Source organism: Gobio gobio, assembly GCF_949357685.1.
Source record: "Gobio gobio genome assembly, chromosome: 24".
Taxonomy (NCBI): Eukaryota; Metazoa; Chordata; class Actinopteri; order Cypriniformes; family Gobionidae; genus Gobio; species Gobio gobio.
The window spans coordinates 36,073,630-36,095,285 of record NC_137120.1 but is presented as its reverse complement, the minus strand read 5'-3'; the positions used below and the strand labels follow the sequence as shown (position 1 = coordinate 36,095,285).

Sequence of the window (21,656 nt, the reverse complement as noted above, 5' to 3'; positions counted from 1 at the left end):
TTTTTTTCCCGTTTACACCCATAATAATGCAGTGGATCTTGATTTCTTATCTCTCTCTTTTAGGTAGGTAAAGTTTGTGGTTCCTTGACTGAATCGGTTAACTCTACTCCAGTCAGTCCCACCTCAAGAATTTTGACTCCTTCTGTAAACCCCACCGTTGAACTTCAAACCTCAGTCACGTCCTCCAGCCCAACAACACTACCTGAAACAGGCGACCAACACGAGCACATAACGCTAAAAAGAAGGTGAGAAAATGGCATGTATCAATTGTTCAACATTTTGACCACTTAAGAAATTCAGATCCTTACAGATGCTTCAGTTTATATATAGCAAGGCCGTAACTATGACTTAGACATTGGGGGGGACCAAATGTTTTTTTGGGGGGGATTTGGTCTTATTGGAATTCAATTATTAAAGGATTAAAAGGGATTTAAGAAATAAAGAAAAAGAAATAAGAACGGTAAAAGTTCCAGTTATGAAGTAAACTATTTGCAAATAATATTTTGTTTTAAATATTCACACATTCACTTATTTTCGTCTGCCTATTATGTAAAAATGCACAAAAATTAGTGTCATGTCAAATTCAGTTATGATTTACATAAATAATGTCATATTTTCAATATTCCATCTCACTCATTCTGACAGTGATGAGACCGTTGAGGCAGACCAACCTAAAAATGTAACATTTTACTTTTATCATCCTAGCAACAAACAATTTTGGGGGCAATTTGGCCATTTCTAATTTTTCCGTGGGACTTGTCCCCCTCAATGTCTATGGTGGTTATGGCCCTGATATATAGTATAGTAACTTCCCTTCTGTTTGTCTTCTTTCCTCTAACATCTGCATTTGTCGCTGACCCCAGGTCTCTGCCTCTGAAACCGTCCAAAAGTGACAAACCCAGAAGCCTGAAAAAGATTTCAAAGTAAGTGTGTATTAAAGGGGAAATTAACAAGCTTCCAGGTTGTTCCGTTTCACCAATTTCCAATTGTACCCTTAAAGGGATAGTTCACCCAAAAATGAAAACTAGCCCATAATTTACTCACCCTCAAGTCGTCCTCTGTGTATATGACATTCTTATATTACAAAAGTCCAGGCTAATCCAAGAATTAGAATTGGATTTATAGTTGCTCTGTTTTTGAAGTCAAATAACGTGGCTCTGGGGTGTTAATAAAGGCCTTCTGAAGCGAATCAACGTGTTTGTGTAAGAAAAATGTCCATATTTAAAACTTAATCAAGTAAACTTTCGGCCGTCTGAAAGAAGAATGTCATATACACCTAGGATGACTTGAGGGTGAGTAAATCATGGGCTAATTTTCATTTTTGGGTGAACTATCCTTTTAAGATTTTTTTAATTGTCTCAAATTATTTATAATTGCTATCTGCCTAAAACTGTGTCCTAACCACACGCGACGCCGCGACACGCGATAAAAGGTATATTTTCCATGTTAATTAGAGTTGTTGTCCTAACCAGTCGCAACGGCGACACCCGATGATTCTATTTTAGAAACGTCGCGACGTCGCGGCTGGAACAACAACACAAAACATAATCTCGGGTAATGTTTATGTACTTTTTTTAATGTTAAAAGCACGTAATGTGACTTTGAATATCATTTAGTGGTCGTACTAGACGTAGTCGTACTAAAAGCAACAATGGATAATTCACCTCAGATCTTGAAATTAGACAAATGGAAACAAGAACGTTTAAACTGTGAACAAGCAAGTATATTCTATGATAAATTTGTTTAAATATGTTTTAGTAATGTTTAAATGGCGTAATATTTGTGAATTTGATTTTGTACTTATCCATTTCCTTGCGAGTGCCGTCAAGATTATGCTGCGTTCCAGGCAGGTTTTTGAGCCCGTAAATTACGACTTCAAACCATGACTTTGTAGCATTCCTGGCAAATTCACGGCAGGAATGAGCGCAAGGAATGTGGTTGTTAGCCTAGAAATCTAGACACACCCTTGCGGCAGCAAATCTAATTTGCTGTGAGTGTAGTCTAGCAACTCTCGGTAGACCTGCGAGCTGGCCAATCACATCGTGTATGGAGTCGGTGGGCGGGCAGGCTTAACATAATGACAGCACGTCACGGCAGAGTTCAAGCGGTTCCACGTGCTACTCATAAACAAAGAAGCTGACGAACAACGGTCTTTCGAATCGGCTTTGGCCGTGACTCTGGAAGACTTTGAGTTAAGCTTTTCTTTGAGAAAAGAACAAAGAACGGCACTGAAGTCATTCTTAAGAAAGGAAGATGTGTTCGGAGTTTTGCCGACCAGATACTGCGAAAGTTTAATCCATCAACTAGCTCCACTTCTCGTTGCTCTCTGGTTGGTTGTAGTGCTATCCAATTGCGTGCAGAGGGAATTTGAAAGACAACCATTTGTCCCGCCCCTCGGATTGAGCCCTGCCAATGGTGAGTTCCCAGACCCAACATCTTGATGTGGGTCTGGCTTGTCAGGCTATGTGGTTGTGGTAGCTACATGAAAAGAAAGCTCATTTACAATAATTTCTATCACCAAAGGTGCTTATTTGAGGGAAACTGAGGAGAAAAAATGGCGCATAAGGCAAGAGAAGCTGTTATACCTTTTATTTGACGTTATTTGTAAAATAATGCCTGGAATGCTGCATTCATTTCTGGTGCCGTACATTTGCCATGAGAGCCCGCCCACACGCTGTTCGGATTGGCTGTGGTTTTTGATTGATTTGTCGCATCTCGTAGTCGCGTCTGGTGTAGACAGAAAAGTTGCTTGTTGCTGGAATCTTATCGTGTCGCGTGTAGTTGGGACACGGTGTAAGAATGTTCTAATGATTTAAACTCACATCAAATGAACGTGTGTGAGCATTAATAACAGTCACAAACAAGTATGCCCCTTGTATCTATCAGTGTTTGGGCATGTTTGATGACTCTGGGGCAGAACTGGTTGTACTGTATAATTAGGCCTGGTTTGATACTTTTTTGATAACTTCCTGAAAGCCTGAACTACCTGCAGGGAGTTTATGGGCTACATCCAGCGGTACAAATCATTCTTCTCCACCCTGCCGGAGATGCTGTGCGAGGGGGAGGTGGTGATGGATGAAAACACCTGCTGGAGTGGAGAAGATGTGGTGGAGAGGTAAGTTTCGCTTGTCAGAAGAACTCAAATGTGCATGTTAATTAGTAGATGAATATGGGTCAATGACAGTGGCTCTATATTGAAAGAAAATGGAGCATATTGAACAAAAAGAAGATTTCCGGTCTGGCTGAAGACTTATTCTTTACAAACATGAGACTGTTTTTTTTTAACTCAAAGTCCCAAACTGATTGTAATTGTAGGCAAATCAAATCCGATCTCTGTCCAATAAGGGTCTCTATCAACTCTGTGAGGTCGTGAAGTTCATAAGATGGCCAAGAGGAGTGATGGTTGCCATGGATTATCGTGGCTTTTTTCCAATCCTCTTCCGGACAGAAGCTTCATTCAGAAAGTTCTGGAGCTCTATTGTGACACAAATGAGATTCCTTGAAAAACACACACTCAAAATAAACATTTGCATATCAACATATGTTCATTTAAACACACTCTCTTTTGGCTTCCGCATCACAAAATGACCACGACCACTTTGCCTGGATGGAAGTTTTATAATTCCAGATATATCCCCAATCTGGCCTCATTTGCTCCCCAGCATTGGCTCAGAGGTTAGAGATCTCACTCCCCACTCACCCCCTGGACAAATTGCCCCATCGCCATCCACACTATGGCTGGCACCATCCATACTGGGGGCCCCCCAGTGGCACAAACACAGGGTAGTCCTGGAGACAGGCCACTGTTACCAAGGAGAAAAATGACTAGCTTGCTAATCTTTCGGTTTGTGGAATCTCTGTATTAACACAAGACAACCTTTTATTACGTCAAACTGAATTGTTTTGTCTGAAATATAAAGATTTAGTGGTTCCCAAAATGCCACATGATGGCATTTAAGGTGTTTAAGTAACCACTAAATCTTTATCTTTCACACAAAGTAAATCAGTTCCACATTATAAACACATGCTTTGTGTTTTCTAATACAGAGATTCCACTTACTACAAAAAAAATGGACTAGCTTGCTAATCTGTTTCTAATCTAATTCTCTCCATTTTTATCCCATGTGTTGGTACAAAGACTATAGGCTATGTTTGGAATAGAATACTAGCATTCTGCTAACAATATACACTAAATTACAAATGTAAACAGAACATGCTAACAGCAATGCGATGCTACCATTTAAAATGGTAGTATGCTATGCGTACTGAATACTACTAGTAGCTATGTCGTAGCTTATACAACAATGTTTTTAAACAGTAGTATACTATGCTTGTAGTGTAATGAGTGTAAAATGTCTTTACATTTGACTGATAAAATGATTTAACAACAAGTTGAGAAAGAGACAAATCCCGGCTGATATTACTTAGTTCAATCATCACATTGGAAATGGAAAGTCTATTTTGTTGTAGTAGGTATTCTAAGCCTGCAGACAACTGTGCACAATAAACATGCTATACACTGCAAACAAACTGTAGAAATTAGCATGTTAGCATGCTATTCTGAACATTGCATATGCCTGTGAGCACATCCTCTTCAATAAAAGTCAACACTGCCCCCTTCTGGACAAAATGGTTTCCCTCATTTAACGATTTGAACATTTTGTTCAGTCATAATGTTTTCTGTGAAAGTGAAAAAAACAATGGTTGTGTGTTTCTTACTTGAACATAATGTATTAGCCATCTAAAAATGTTCTGGTCATAATAAACAATGGGCACGATGTGGGAAACATGTGTTCACAATATGGCAGAGCTTTCACACTGACTTAGTCCAAAACATGCAATTGTAGCCCAGACTTTTCAGGTTCATTTGTCTAGCTACGTACAATTTCAAATTGAGCGGACAAAATCATTTAAGAAAATGCTTAGCTGGAGTTGTGGTTCACCTCCCACTGCACAGTGAAGTGTATGAATTGGTGGAGTTAACCAAGGAAATGTTAGCATGACTTATAACTTGGTGTCAGCCAAACTCCAAGCAACTGGATGTGTGAGGTTACTGTGGAAACGGTGTGTTTTTGTTTTCATTTTAGGCGACTACCATCGCAAGTCAAAGTCCTTTGGGTCGTTCATAGTTTCTCTCTCTCACGTTTTGTCCATTACTGACGCCACTGCCAAACTTGAACCCACATAAAAGGTGAAAGGATTGGAAAAGTATGGCCCCTGCTGACTGTCGATCATCGTGAAACGCTACAGCCTCGTTCTCAATGTTGTGTCCATGACTGATTCGACCTGCTTAGTTTTGTGTGTGTGTGTGTGTGTGTGTTTTCCTTTTCTTCTGTGGTCTTAGACTGGTCTTATCCTCTATTACAGCTCTATTAGATTGTGTTTTCACTGAGGACTCGCCCTTGTGCTCACCATAACGCTTCTTTTGGTTTTTAAGATCGAGCTTGAGACAGAACATGCTACTTCCCGGATGAAAGGTGGTTTAATGGAGTTTAGATAGAGTTTAGCTGTACAATTGGCCTTAAAGGTAGGGTAGGTAGGATTTGGTTAAAAAACTTTTTTTCCAAATTTGTTTAAACTTTCTTTATATATCAATACATAATTAAAATGTAAGTACTCAGAAAAAGAAAGTATAAAACTTGAGTGTCTGTAGACCTCTCACGGCTGTTTTAAAGACAGCTCATTATTTCCATTCACTCCACCTTCTCCCTTCTGGGCTCTTTCCAAAGCCACGCCCCCAAAACACATGAACGCGCTACGCCGACCGCGATCAGCTCAGCTGAAAGACGCATTATTTACCCGAGGCGAGCGGAGAAGAAGTGCATGTAGTGACATCATGTCAGAATCACATGTAATAAAAAATCTAACTTTATCATTATGAATATAAACAAATAAGATGTCTTTTAGTACTCACTATCAAGCTAGAATAACGATACTGGTAAAGTTTAAAATACACACACAACACAGTGTCTACGACACACACAGATACAAGATAAAAGCAACAGTAAACATTGGTGGAGTATATAAAAACAAACCAAGGGCCGAAATAAACGTGCAGGTAAAGTTCCCGGTGAACATGGTAAAAGAGTTTAGACAGAAGGTAGTAGCTAAAGCTAACTTAGTTCTAGAAAAAGTTCCTGGATGCGGTGTACTAGCTTTTACACATGCATTTTGTTATCTAAAGTTACATTTTGCGAAATTCAACACGACAGCGCTCAACTTGAGCTAAGCATATTGAGTATTTATCATCTCTACTAATGGTTCGCTAAGTGTATAACATTGTAACTTTATGCTAAGTAATGTTATGTTAGCTATATTAGGCAGCTACGTGTGCTAGTGAAACATGCTTCATGAAAACATAAACCAAAAAAATGTATAATCAAAATGAAAGATTACCTGTCCAGCAGAAATACAGCCTCTTGAACTCAAATCAAACGGGTGCCCCAGGGTTGCCAGGTTTTCACAACAAAATCCGCCCAATTGCTACTCAAAACATAGCCCAAAACAAAGACTTGGCAACACTGGGGTGCGCGCATGTGGGCAGATCCTGGAGCAAAAGCGGCGGTAGCCATGGTAGCGAGAGAGAGTGACAGTCGCCCAAGCCAATCACTTGATTCGGCCCGAACGAAAATAATGAGTGGTGTTTATTGCAGATTAAAAAGTCTAGAGTCACTCGATTTTTATACTCTCTTTTTCAGAGTACTTACATTTTAATTATGTATTGACATATAAAGAAAGTTAAAACAAATTTGGACAAAAGTGTTTTAGATCATTCTTACCTACCCCACCTTTAAGCTAGTAGCTGTGTTAGCATGGACAAACTAATAACCATCTTAGGTTGGATATAAACAAGTTACCAAGTATGTCGTTAATTGGTCTAAGCTTCTCATTAGCTATTAACTGGTCAGCCAGCCATTTTAACCACCCTGACAGCCTTCAGTTGGTATGACCAACAGCTAACTGGTTTGTTGCTAGTCTAAATTGTTTACCATGTTCCAAAACACAACTACCAGCTTAAAATGGATTTTCCATTTTGGTGTAGTGCCTGAAAACGGTCTAACAAACATTGATTTAGACTAGCTTTTTTCAACAGGATTTGTGTTGAAATTGAAAACATTGTCTTGAGCCATAATTTAGCTAAGGGCTAAAAGGCTACATTTAGGAATTGAATTATACAATGTTTATAATTTGCACATTTGTTCTTTTCTGTATAGAATGAATATTCTGTGTAGCATATTTTCAGTTTAGCTTCAGTGTATACTTACACTTCTGCATGATAACAATGCTAATGCTAACAGACACATTCTTTGTTATAATTAGCCTAAAGAGTTTGCTGCAATAAGAATGATAATTACTTAATTTCAATACAGAAACAGTGTCATTTTTAGTGTATTTAGCTTCTGCTTAAACAGGACTGGATGTGTTTAGCATGTTTTTGCGCTGAGATACTGTTGCACAGGCCATTTGAAAACATCGTAGATACTTTATGCCTTGGTGCTTCACTAAACAATGACAAGACATAGCCAACAAATGCTACATGATACACAGTATTTATAGTGGCTGATTGACCTGAAAACTTGTAACGGATACTGTAAATGCATATAGGATATCCAGTGCTTGTATTACAACTTATTATTGAATTACTTTTTACAGCTGCTTTAATACAAAACGGCACTGTTAGCTTTGTGCAGTTGAAAGCTGACTAGATATATTACAGCTGTCCTACATTAGCATGGGCCCTTCCCAACTACATAGACCACAGACAATAAATAGGATGGAAAACTAGCAACCAGAAGGTCTTACACCCAGTTATTACACACATGAGAAGGCGCACAGCTGAATTCATGCTGACGTAAGATAGGACAACATAGTTTACTCAGATGCTAAACACCAAAGTTGTGTATTCAAAAGAAAAGGACTTGTTGAAATATTAGCGTACGGCATCCGTTTTGGCTGCGTGTTGATGCCAAAGGCAATAACTTGTTGAAAAGCTGTTCTGAAAGAAACCTCTAATGCACAGTTCATGAAGACTGGATATTGCTAGCTCATTAAGTGCTGAGTTTCATAACCTTCTGAGCAAACAAATGAGCTAATCCAGTATAGCAGATGAATTTAATTGGAGCTTTGCTCCTCACAGTGGTATATGTGTGTGGTTCCTATGGGAAAATAAGCAGCGTTTAGTCAAAGGGGAACTCCAAACTCTTTGGTCTTGAGCTGGGTAAATATTTTCTCTGATTTTTTTTTTCCTCTGGTTTGGATTCATTTAGCTGCTAATTATTGTGAGAAATGTGGGTGACTGCAGTGACAAGCCCACCGCACTGAACTGTAAGATCCATGTTGTCGCTAGCACATCTGTTTAAAGAGCCTGATGTTCTTTGTTGCTTATTTGAAACAGTTTGTCTGTGTCATAATCAAAGTACTTTATGAGGTGGCTTGTTTGTTGTGGTCTTTGTTTTGTGGAAAGAAAACTTTTCGGGCATAAGCTTGATTTTAGCTGTATTTGATAGGATTGTGTGGGGGTGAAACCTGGTAGGCTATGCTAATATTAGTGGCGCTCGCCGAGGCCATTTCTAAAGAGCAAATTATACTTCAGTTTTGATGCTAACGTTTAAAGCGTGTTCACACCAAGGACGATATCTATAACAATAACAATAAAGGCATAGTTTTCAAAATGGTTCTAAATGTAAAAGAATAGCAGAATCCACTCCACAACCACATTGTAATGATAACGGAATAGAGAAACTTTATCGCTGTAATCACTTTGTGAAATGAAAATTCTTGGCCGAAGCCGAATACCGAATGCAGTTTTTCAAATTGTTTTTATTTATTTTGCCAATTTTTTCACCATTGCATAAATTAAATAGTAAAAATTAGGGCTGTGCGATATTGAAAAAAAATGTGATATGCAATATCCTTGTTAAATAATGCGATATTCGATAAGTGATATGATGCTTTGAGTGTGTAAAATCTATTTAAATGGAATTAAAACAATTATTTAAAAACTGAGAATGATACCATTTTATGTGTTTCACATTCTTTCTGGGAAAAGAAAGCATCGCTACAACTTCTGAAAGTGACCAGCAGTGTTTCAGCAACAAATTAAAGTCACACATCTGACTATATCATTTTAACATCAATGTAAACAAACAAAAAATGTAATGCCAATATTTAAATACCAAAAACTCTTTGCTTGACTTGGTAATATAGTTATATCAACCTAAAACTTAACTTAACATCCAGGTAAACAAAGACTAGGGGTGGACGATTTTTTTTGTTATTTTAATTTATCTTTGTTTTTACAAATAAGAACTGGCTAAATAATAAAAATAAGAGCTAAAAACAGTAGTCTTCACATTAATTAAATATACACTGATACATAATAAAGCTAAAGTTATTCAGCCAAGAGCACTGAGTGATTTTCTCTTTTTCTTTTGTTGTTTGACAGACAGCGGTAGGTTTACTGTATTAGCAGGCTGTCACTTTAAGACCTAACGCACGGATCCTATTGACACGCATTCGGTTTCTTTCCCCAACTGATATCGTTCACTTAAAGCATAATCGACTGTGTTTACATGAATACTCATCAATTATGTCACCATTTTGACATAACTGTGTGTGTAGTTGGCAGTTTGAGTGTGTAACAAGACACGAAACAGAACTGAAGGGATCAAACGCTTTCAGAGAGGCGGCTTGTGCGCAAGTTTCGGTGTGTGTGTCAGACAGTGCGATACGGCAAGGAGTTGATTTATCACAAGTTATTGCATTTAATAACTCTTTAACGTCAAGCAAGTCACATAAGTAACAGTCGTGTGCCCAGTCTATTCTCTGCTATATGCGTCGACCTAAAACGTACACTTTTCACTAGGGATGCACCGAATATTCGGCCACCGAATCGGCCGAAAATGGCCCAAAAGAGCATTTTCGGTTTTCGGCCGAACGACTTTTATCACCGAAACAACACGGCCGAAATGTTGTGATGAAATGTTGTGATGACGCAAACAGAAACCGCGACCGGCGGAAAGACCTCAATATAAATGCTTGTAAACTAAACAATGTGGAGAAAAACTTGATCTATCTCTTAAATAAATTAGTTTTCTCTCTAAATATTTTCTACATATGTTACCGAGCATATTTCCTCACTTTTCGCTGGTTTATGCTACAGATTTCACTTATTTTAAGCCTTTTATGCCGTGACCCGGAGGTTTAGGGGTGAGAGTGTAACGGAGACAAACTAGTAAGAGGCTGTTTTCTTTAGCATCCTTTTTAGCGCACCCTCCTCCCATGCCGCAGACGTCGGTTCGAATCCCACTCCGAGCGGGTCGAGCAGGAGTTTCTCAAGTCTGGACATTTTTGCCTGGCGAAATAACAAATCATACATACATTAACCCTTAAAGACCGAGACAGCGCAGCTAAAAATAACTATCGTTCTAAAATGTTTAATAACTTTTAAACCGCTAATCCAATCTGTATGCTGTAAAATGAAAATCTCATCTTTTCAGAAGTATCATTTCTCGCGATTGATTATTCAGAGACTCCGTGGTGAGCGTTCATGCACCATCAAAATCTGCAGCATTGATTCGTCAAACAGAAACAATTGTTGACCTAGACCTAGGCATACTGAAATTCGAATAAAAAATAAATAGATTCAACAAAATTTTCTTGGGGTAGGTTGTAACATTTCATTATTGTTACAACTAACCCCGAGTCTTGTTGTTACAACTAACCCAGAGTCATGTAGCCATGAACTAGCTCACCTTACAGCTAACAGCTAAAACATTAGCACTAACAATTTGCATGAAAAATATCTACACAGACACACAATAAACATAATTTACAATTGATGAGTTTAACTACAAAGCAGAAATTCCCATAACAAAAATAAAAAAAGTAAAAAAAGAAACTTTCTTAGCTCAATTTTTTTTTTCTCACTAGCATCTGCTATGTCTGCTATGTCTATGCACTACTTTTTCACATGTGGAATAAGGACTAAACTGAGCATGTGCGAAGTGAATCAGGTGATTTGTAACTAGTTCCTGATTGGACAGATTGGAGTTGTTACAACTGACCCGTGTTACAACCATCCCCGGTCTCCCCATGTAAAATAAAATACATGTATGCAGAGCCTTTCTCACGTTGCACAGCACACAAAAGTCAGTATATTTCTCTATTTGTAAGTAGTTTGTGTTTTACACTGTTTCAGTGTTCTGTTATTATAGAAAAATCTTTCTATTTACTTTACTCCCTGAACTTTTTTGGACACATCTACATTGTCAGTAAATAAAATACACCTGTTTTCACTCAAAAACGCCTAGAATAATATTATAACAAATGGCTATAACTTGCTGAGGGATTGTTACAAAATTTCACCCGGAAGTCTAAAACAACCAAGTCTAACTTTCTAAAGGAAAAAATCCAAACTCCATGAAGTTTTGTTTGTGTTCACAGTAAAAACACCAAATTTTTGCTGCCGTTTTTCTTACAATTCTATTAATTTAATCCATTCTCAGACTGAATAAATGTAAAATTGGGACTTCAAATGAGCTAGATGGAAACTTAATGTTCTCCTGTTTAAAATGATATATGACACTTGATGCTAACTGCTAGAATGGGTGAGAAAAACAAAGAAAAGTAGTGGCAAGTCAGGTGCCCCAAAAATGTTCTTGGTCTTTAAGGGTTAAAGGAACACTCAATTTTTTTTTAAAATAGGCTCATTTTACAAGTCCCCTAGAGTTAAATAGTTGAGTTTTACCGTTTTTGAATCCATTCAGCCGATCTTTGTATCTGGCGGTAGCACTTTTAGCATAGCTTACCATACATCATTGATTCTAATCAATCCATTAGCATCTCATAAAAAAAATACCAAAGACACTTTCAATATTTTTCCTATTTAAAACTTGACTCTTCTTCATTTAATTTGTGTGCTAATACCAACTGAAAATGAAAAGTTGCGATTTTCTACACCTATATGGCTAGGAACTACTTTCTCATTCCTGCGTAATAGTCGTGGATCTTCGCGGCCGTACCATGGCTGCAGCGGCGCAATGATTCGTTGGTATTCTGTGAAACATGGTGGTAGTTACACGTTCGACTTACTATCACAGCCCTTTACAACACACAGAACCATGGCTAATCACACAGCTAAATCCACAACACAATTTGTCGGCTGCAAGCCTGAAACTTTCTCTGCAACTACACAAACTAAGTGCCGGTCACATTGTAAGTTACCTAGCTGGGGCTACTTTCAGGCGCTGTAATATCATTGCGCCGCTGCAGCCATGGTACGGCCGTGAAGATCCGCGACTATTACGCAGGAATGAGAAAGTAGTTCCTAGCCATATAGGTGTAGAAAATCGCAACTTTTCATTTGCAGTTGAATGGATTCAAAAACGGTAAAACTCAACTATTTAACTCTAGGGGACTTGTAAAATGAGCCTATTTTCAAAAAAAGTGGAGTGTTCCTTTAATAGAAGGTTTTTTTTTTCTTTTTGGGACTTCAGTACATATCCACCTAAAACACCCCAGCAACCACCCTTAAAGGAACTCGCTGACTTTTTGGAACTACATACCATTCTCATCTCCGTGCGTGCCATAACTCTGTCTGACGCACCCACCGCTAGCCTAGCTTAGCACAAAGACTGGAGGTAAATGGCTCCAGCTAGCCTACTGCTCAATATGGCTAGGAACTATACTCTCATTCCTGCGTAGTAATAAAGGAACTTTGCTGCCGTGCCGCAGTGGCGCAATGATATTATGCAGCGCCTGAAAATAGTCCCCAGCACGCGCCTAATATCATTGCGCCGCTGAACCCATGGTACGGCAGCAAAGTTCCTTGATTATTACACAGGAATGAGAGAAAAGTTCCTAGCCATATCGGTCTAGAAAATCGCAACTTTCAATTTTCCGTCTGTCTTATGCTGCGTTCACACCAAACGCGAATTGAGCGTCAAAATCGCGCCTACCGCGTCTAGTTTCACGCGCGAACATTTTGAATGCATTCGCGCGTCCGCAGAGAATTGGACGCGCGTAGAAATCGAGCGTTTGAAGCGAAATTGACGCGCGTTCAAGGCACTCCAGGAGAAATATGTCATAAAACACCACTCTGCCTCTTTTCATTTTCATTAAAAATATATATTAAGCATTAATAGCCACACAAATGTGGTCCAGGCAACTCCTACATCATCTTCACTGCATGTATGTTTAAATATCCTTAAAATATACAGTTATGAAACTTATCTTTGCCCTCAGTCAAAACGATTTGGCAGACAACAAATTATAGATTCATGAGAGCAAAGATCGGCCGTTAGATCTACACAAAACGAACCACTACAGGACATCAGAGCCAGCGGCAGACGGCAGAAGGACTGGCCGAGGAAAGGCTGCCTTCGCCGGGGTTATGAGCAGTGATTGCCCGGTGATCGCCTGGATCTCACAACTCCAAAAACACAATAATTTTTTTTTCAATAGGCGCTCTCTTTATAAATAAACCACAGATTGAGCTTTAAACAACTACATTCCCACCTGAAAAAGTCTTAAAACTACATTTTGTGACACAATAGTACTATTTTTAATTTATGCAGGGTTTCTCATACACGTCACTTTACCACGTGACAGCAGCAAGCAGGCTCCTGATTGGTTAACGCGGCGCGAATTGACGCCAAAGTTCAAATTTTTCAACTCGGGCGTCAGACGCGAATACGCTTCAAACGCGTGAATGCACAAAAGCACCATTCGCGTGTAACGCGCGTACCGCGCAAGACGCTCAATTCGCGTCCAATTCGCGCCATTCGCGCGAACTGGACGCGCGAATTAGGCGGATTCGCGTCCTTCGCGCCGCGCGTAACGCGCCTTCCGCGCCGCGGGACCTCCAGACGCGCGTCAACGCGCCTTTCCATTGACTTAACATTGAAATCACTCGCGCCAGACGCTCAATTCGCGTTTGGTGTGAACGCAGCATTAGTAAACAATGTAACTATACACATCACAACATGTAAATAGGAAAATGTTGGCGTTATTTTGTCACTTATTGAGCAGTAGGCTAGCTGGAGCCATTGACCTCCAGTCTTTGTGCTAAGCTAGGCTAGCGGTGGGTGCGTCAGACAGAGTTATGGCACTGAGATGAGAATAGTATGTATGGATTTATCTAACCCTGGGGATACGGTGAATAAGCTAAAGTCCCAAAAAGTCAACGCGTTCCTTTAAAACTCTAGCAATCAGCTAGAAATGTCCTAGCAAAACTAAATGTAATTTGCCTCGATAATTTAGTCAATTCAATACTGCACAAAGACAAAGGACATTTGTCAGCTAGTCAAAACAGAGCCATTGATAGATTTGTATTGTGGTTAATCAAAAATGAAACATGCTCAAAGTGAAGTATGTCTTGGAAATGTTCATACATATAGAAGGAGTTTGGCCATTTCAACAGTCGTGATATAGTAAATTTCCATAAACCTTTCTATTTGTGATCATCAGAATCTTAAGGTTGGCTGTATGTTTATGAAAACACATCGAGCAGATTGTTTCCTCTTTAATTATGCGCATACGGATAGGTCATTTGGCGCACCGGAGAAAGAATGAGCCTTAAAAATGACAATATCCACAGACAGCTCATTCTTCTTTTAAATAAGCCACATAATCCGCTCCTCTCACATAGTGAATACTCGCATATCTCATCTCCCCGTACCTGCCGCCAAAATGAATTTACGCGTGGAAGCTAAAAAGCACAAGCCAACAAACAAGTTCATCTCACATCAGTTCCCGATAAAGTGCTCCCACCTTGCAAAGTGAGCCGTGTGTTCGGATGCAGCATGAGGTATCTGGGGTCATTATTTATTCACTTAGATTAGCTGTGGTGAAAACAGCGGGGCGATTCTCCCACAAGCATTCCTTTATTGATGTACAGGCACACGGCTGCATTATTCTGCCCCCCTGCCATGCTTTATATGCCCCCCCACCGTTAACCCTTTGATCCGTCTGTCTGACTGTCTGTCTGCCCGTCTGTCTCAAGGACGTTGCTGCAGGAAATAGCTTCTGTATGATAATCTAGCAATTGCATAGATTATGCAGCAATTTTGCATAAATTGATGTATGTTTACTCTTCATAATCTTCATAATCACAGTTAAAAAAAGGTGTTGCTTCCGTCTCTTGATGAAAAGTTCCCTTACATTCAGTATTGTCATGTCCTATATTGATGGATTTAATTTTAATTAATTTTAGTTTTAAAAGAATAATATGTATGATGTAATCTAAAATACGATGTATATTATATTAAATTTGTAAGCGCATATGTGCTTTTTTATGTAAATTCTGGGCTTTAAAGTTGGGCTCATTTGACTTAGACCAGGGGCCGGTTGCATAAACTGCTTAGACCAGTCTTAAAAGTTAGTCGTCTATTTTTTTCTTCAAGACTGTTCTTAACTTTTAAGTCAATTACATAAAAAGTTAGATTGGTCTAATTTGAATCAGAAAAGTTAGACTGATTACCTCTTGACTAATTGCTAGTGTGTCAAATTAGTTCTTAAGACATAGTCTAAACATAAAGGCTAAGTTTATGCAACTGGCCCTACAGTTGTAACCACCTAGCAACACCCTAGCAACCACATAGCAATATTCTGAGCATGATATATCATATTATATTTTTATGTGCATTTTGGACATTTTTAATTTTGGGCTTTAAAGTTGGACTCCTTTGACTTGGACCAGAATGTAACCACCTAGCAACACCCCGGCAACCACGTAGAAACATGTTGTGTATGATTTATATCATATTAAGTTTTTTATGTGCATTTTGGAAATGTTAATTGTGGTCTTTAAAATCGAGCTCCTTTGACTTGGACCAGAATGTAACCACCTAGCAACACCCTACCAACCACATAGCAATATTCTGGATATGATAGATAGATAGATAGATAGATAGATAGATAGATAGATAGATAGATAGATAGATAGATAGATAGATAGATAGATAGATAGATAGATGATATATATATATATATATATATATATATATATATATATATATATATATATATATATATATATATATATATATATATATATATATATATATATATATATATATATATATATATATATATATATATATATATATCCAGATATATCATATCCAGAATATTGCTATGTGGTTGGTAGGGTGTTGCTAGGTGGTTACATTCTGGTGGCATTTAAAATTTAGCTCCTTTGACTTGGACCAGAATGTAACCACCTAGCAACACCCTAGCAACCACGTAGAAACATTCTTGGTTTGATTTATATCATATTAAGTTTTTTATGTGCATTTTGGACATTTTAATTGTGGCCTTTAAAATCGAGCTCCTTTGACTTGGACCAGAATGTAACCCCCTAGCAACACCCTAGCAACCATGTAGAAACATTTTGTGTATGATTCATATCTTATTAAGTTTATGTGCATTTTGAAAATTTTAATTGTGGCCTTTAAAATTGAGCACCTTTTACTTGGACCAGAATGTAATCACCTAGCAACACCCTAGAAACCACGTAGAAACATTCTGAGCATGATATATATCATATTACGTTTTTTATGTGCATTTTGGAAATTTTAATTGTGGCCTTTAAAATGTAGCTCCTTTGACTTGGACCAGAATGAAACCACCTAGCAACCACGTAGAAACATTCTGGGTATGATTTATATCATATTACGTTTTTTATGTGCATTTTGGAAATTTTAATTGTGGCCTTTAAAATGTAGCTCCTTTGACTTGGACCAGAATGTAACCACCTAGCAACACCCTAGCAACCACGTAGAAACATTTTGGATATTATATATATATATCATATTAATTTTTGTATGCATATTTTGGACCTTTTAATTGTAGCCTTTAAAATTGGGCTCCTTAGACTTGGGCCAGAAAATAACCACCTAGCAACCACATAGCAAACATTCTGTATATACATTTACTTTAATATAAGATTAAAGTACATTATTTGTCTTATTTTAGTCAATAAAATCCCTGCAGCTTTACATGCCTGTAATCTATCCACCCTACTAAACAATCATGTCTGTATTTAAAGTTCACGCTCTGTGCTTAATCAAAGTTTTAACCTATCTGCCCTGCCTGAGCTTGACCCATTGATCTTATTGGCTGCTGAACATGGCACTCTGACAGTCACCATGGCAACCAACGTTGAGCCCCCAAAGAGTAAAGATTGAAGACATATCTAGACATTTTCCTCAAGTTTGTTTCTTTATCCACATCCCTTCTTTATAAATAGAATTCTCAGGGATCCATGAAAGGGTTTTATTGTCAATCTATCCAGATGTGTTTATTGCTTTCTTGTATACTGCTTAGAAGGTAATCATGTTGTGTGGCCTGTCTCTGTTGCATCGACTTGGCCTTTGTTTAAGGCCGCCCTCCAAATGCCTCCTCCATCATCTCTAATATAAGGGCGCATGGTCAATACCTACATTTGCAGCACAGTTGTGTCTTCAGGCTTCACTGCGGGTTTCATAATGAATCATTTATGTGGGTGAAAAGGCTGTCTGAATGTCTGATCAATCCTTGGGTCTGTTTCTAATAGACAAGCCTTGAGCATTCCCTGCATTTTTAGGACTCCAGAATTAGGAGATCATTATCAGTCCAAAAGTGAGATTGATTTCTGTAAAGGTAACTTATCTCTTGTTCTTTTTCCGTCACAGTTATACAGGCCATGTGGTTGGGAATGGACTGCAAGCCCAGAGATACAACCCAGAGATAAAGGTCAGAAGTGTGGATCCAGACTTGGTCAACGTGAAGGAAAAGCTAGAGCACTTCAACCAGGTAGGTCCAAAAACATCTGAGGTCAGAACATCCTTCCTGTCACATTTGACCCAAACGATATGTTCTTAACCCTTACCCTGACCCTCTAACCGTAAGCTCAACAAAATCTTTGTAGTACTAAAGTCTGTGCGCTCCGGACTATTTTCACCACAAGCTTGCCAAGATATCTGGAACAACTTTGTAAGAGATTTGGTTTGTTGTAGGGCGAAATCGGCTTTTTTTATGTAGGGTGGACGTGCACTGAGCAAGTCCTGACAATCATTAGGTTGAGCCTTTGCACACATTACAAATCAGTTGAATCGACATGATTTCAAAGCAATGTTGTCCACAATGCAAGCCACAACCGTTGGAAAAACTATTTCCTTTGACGCAAAACCTATTGGGAACTCGACTGACCAGCTAAATTTAGCTTTCCGAAAGGAAGATTTGTCTGAAATGTTACGCTGTACGACTTCTACAAATTTCCTACAATGACCATCAGAACTAGGGTTGGGAATCGTGAGAAATTTTACGGTTCCGCCTAACGATTCCGGTTCCGATTCCGGTTCCATTAAAATTATTAAACAAATAGTGGTAAAGGAAAAAGGCACAATACGCAACTCAAACAATCCATTTTGTGTTAATTACTTGCTCTAAAATTAATTTACAGGTTGGCAATGTCAAAAAAGTCCTGTACTGTACATATATTGCAGTATTAATTAAGCCATTCTTGCAACACATTTTTTTTTTCAAATGAACACCTCTGAAATTGTCTTATTACATTTTATCTCTCTGTCTCTGAATAAAACCAAGTTATAAATTATATTTATTAGTTATATTTATTAATTAGTTGTATATTAATTTAATAGTAATTCAGTTATTCAGTGAACTTGTAAATAATAAATTGCAATTCAGCATTACAAAGGTAATTGTGCCTAAACGCTTACCTAAACCATGGTGACTCAACGGTTGACAAATTATATATATATATATATATATATATATGCCTTTCACTATAAATCTGGTATAAGCCCTGTGGCACTCTGCTGTAGCAAATGTTTTGTCAAATTGCTAGTGCAGCCTCCTTTGCATGTTATTAACTTTTCACAAGTGTTACATTTTGCTTCATTATCATTCATTCTTTGGAAAATTAATCCATACTTGTGACTTTCTCTTCGCCATGCTGGTGGTCAACGTGAAAATATCTGACGCAAAACCGTAAATGTGTAGCGCGAGGGCTTTCAGTGCTGCGTTGCACTCCTGGAAGCGGCAGGCAACGTAATTAATATTCATGATGAGGTGAGCCAGGGTTGCCAGGTTTTCACAACAAAACAAGCCCAATTGCGTTTCAGGTGGGCTTCTCCGGTAAAATTCGCATTTCTGGGGCTAAATATCACATCATTGGGGTCGCTTCAACCCGCGGACATGAAACACAGCCAGTGTTTAAGTAGCCCAATTCTGCGGGAAAACCACGGACTTGGCAACACTGGCTGTCACTGGCTATTAAAGGATACGCTTCCAGCGCTTCGCACACACATTGCACCAGAACCGTTTTCGGAACCGAAATTTAGGAATTTCGCGCGGTTCTGGTATTTTTCAAAAATCAATTTCGGTTCTGCATAAGAACCGGTTCTCAGTTCCCAACCCTACCCATCACTGATGTGTGCTATCAGGGATATAATCATTTACCATTGATCAAGATCTTACCATGGTCAAATCATGGAATCTGACAAGGAACAGTCGGATAAAAGAAGCGCAGCTATGGCTTGTGTGCATTCCTTTTTATAAAACATTCACTGAATGTTTGCTTTGCAAGCCAAAAAGAAGGCATTGAGAACCGCCAGAAGCACTAGTTTCAAGCTTGCCCACCAAACAAAAATAGTCTAGGCCAACTCAACACCAGCGCACAAGTCAAGAGTGGTGAGACGGTGTCATTAGGCCAGCGTTTGCTCTGTGATCAGACTGCATAAGGATCAGACCAAGCATCCCCAGCGGGAGTGTTGAAGACCTCCTTGGCATGCCGACAAAGTCTGTCACCCCTGCAGCTGCGTTTGGGAGGGGACGGAGGGCAGCTCAGTCGTCAGCCCCTATTTTGTAACATCTTTCATTGCTCCATTAAAAACAGACGTTCTGGTTCCACATTATGTCCAAACCTGACCCAGCCCTGGCCACATTGCTTTACTGTGAGGACTTGCGTCACTGACAGGCAAGAAAGCTGGGAAAGTACAGTAGATTTGTGTCAGGGGTTGAGGAGAAGGTCACTTTGAACCGCTTGTGGAATTATTCCCATTATTCCCATAGGTCATCAAGCTTGGTATTTAATTAACCTATCCATGTAAAAACTGACAGGTAAAATACATCATTGATGTTCAACTAACCTTGATACTCTTGCAAATAAAATCCTGTATTGATTGGATCGTGAAAAGTGGCCATGAGTTACCAGAATGGAGACTTGGATGTGGTTTGATGGATGGGTTGAAAAATATACTCAAAGCGTACTAGCGTACTACTCATGCTATATGGCAGTAATGGGGAAAGTATTATGCTAGCATGCATTTCTGAATTCAACCATACTCTACGCAGGTATGTGAATGCAGATCCTTCTAAGTATAGCCCCATTTCCACTGGAATTACCCAGAACAATTTGTCCCAGGAACTTTTTTCCCCAAACCTCGTCGTCGGTCTATCGGTCGTATTTTTTAGACTTCATTGTTGATTCAAATAGCAAACAACTCTTACTGCAAGCACCACAACCAATCCTGTAGCACTCCTGTCAGAAACTGAAGCCTCCGCGCCTTGATCGCCCCCTGGTGGCCGGTCCCAGTATAGCTCCTAAACCCCACCCCTCCATGTATTAGAATGGACGCGAGACACACTAAACAATTAAATTACACTTCAAATAATTGTTTCCTAAAGATGGTTTCTGTCATTTTAGCCAGTTTTTATCATGAGGATTTCATTTCAAGTGTTCGTTTTTTTAAATAAGTTTAGATTTAGTGAGTTATTTGATGCTATAAAAACGGGGGGTGTGACGTCATGATTGACAGTAAGGCTGGGCAATTTTATCGATTCTGCGATATAAATCGATATTTTTTTCTCCCAAGAAAGTATCAATTTTTAAGCCGCGAGTATTGATACATAAGTCCTATTCAAATCCCCGTGTTTACCCCCATTTGCGTTGCAGGAAGAGCGATTTGGTCAGCCAGCCGCTAGTATCGCTGTAGAGCAAGTACCCGTACTACTAACTTTACACAGACGCAGACGGCTACCTCTTCTTGTTTACGGAGTCAGAGCGAGGAGATTCAAAAAAATGGCAGCGAATATAAATCCAGCGCCTTCATGCTTAAAATTCTAGAAATAGAAAAAAAAATAGCTCACCATAGCAGCTGCGTTCAGTCGATTCCGTGTTAATTTAAGCGCAGGGCTCCAGACTGAAGCCGAATATATACTAGTGTCTGTAAATAATAAACTGCAAAATTACTCCTGCATGTTCTGCGTCTGTGTGGATGACGGGCGCAGATGCGCCGCGCAATCGCTCTTGTAGTCTCTGCCGACACAAACGCATAAACCGTCACTTCATGAGAATTTACCGTTTCATTTGAGAAAACTGGGTGTGTCTCAATCAGCTCCTGGTTCAGTAGTCAGGGCACTGATCAGGACACAAGTCAATAGGCTGAGCCCTGACTGAACTAGGGAGCTGAATGAGAATGAGACGCGCACCCACTGTCATATCCTCATGAACACAGACACTGGTAATCACGGCAACCCGTCAAAATAAAAATTCGGTTTAACGTGAAGAAATTGACTACAGATTGTAGCCTACAGTACATTTAGCTACGTCTCTATGTAATAATAATACGTCTCTACTAATAATAATAATT

The 21,656-nt window shown here is 39.0% G+C and overlaps 1 protein-coding gene across 1 annotated transcript in view; it reads left to right on the top strand.

Annotated features, from left to right (window-relative positions):
* The window catches only part of gpc5b (glypican 5b), a 53,727-nt gene that overhangs the window by 10,977 nt on the left and 21,094 nt on the right, over positions 1 to 21,656 (top strand). The window contains exons 4-7 of the mRNA XM_079808671.1: positions 64 to 245; positions 864 to 923; positions 2,993 to 3,115; positions 17,676 to 17,796. Coding sequence (XP_079664797.1) covers positions 64 to 245; positions 864 to 923; positions 2,993 to 3,115; positions 17,676 to 17,796 — 486 coding nt within the window. The remainder of the gene's footprint in view (positions 1 to 63; positions 246 to 863; positions 924 to 2,992; positions 3,116 to 17,675; positions 17,797 to 21,656) is intronic.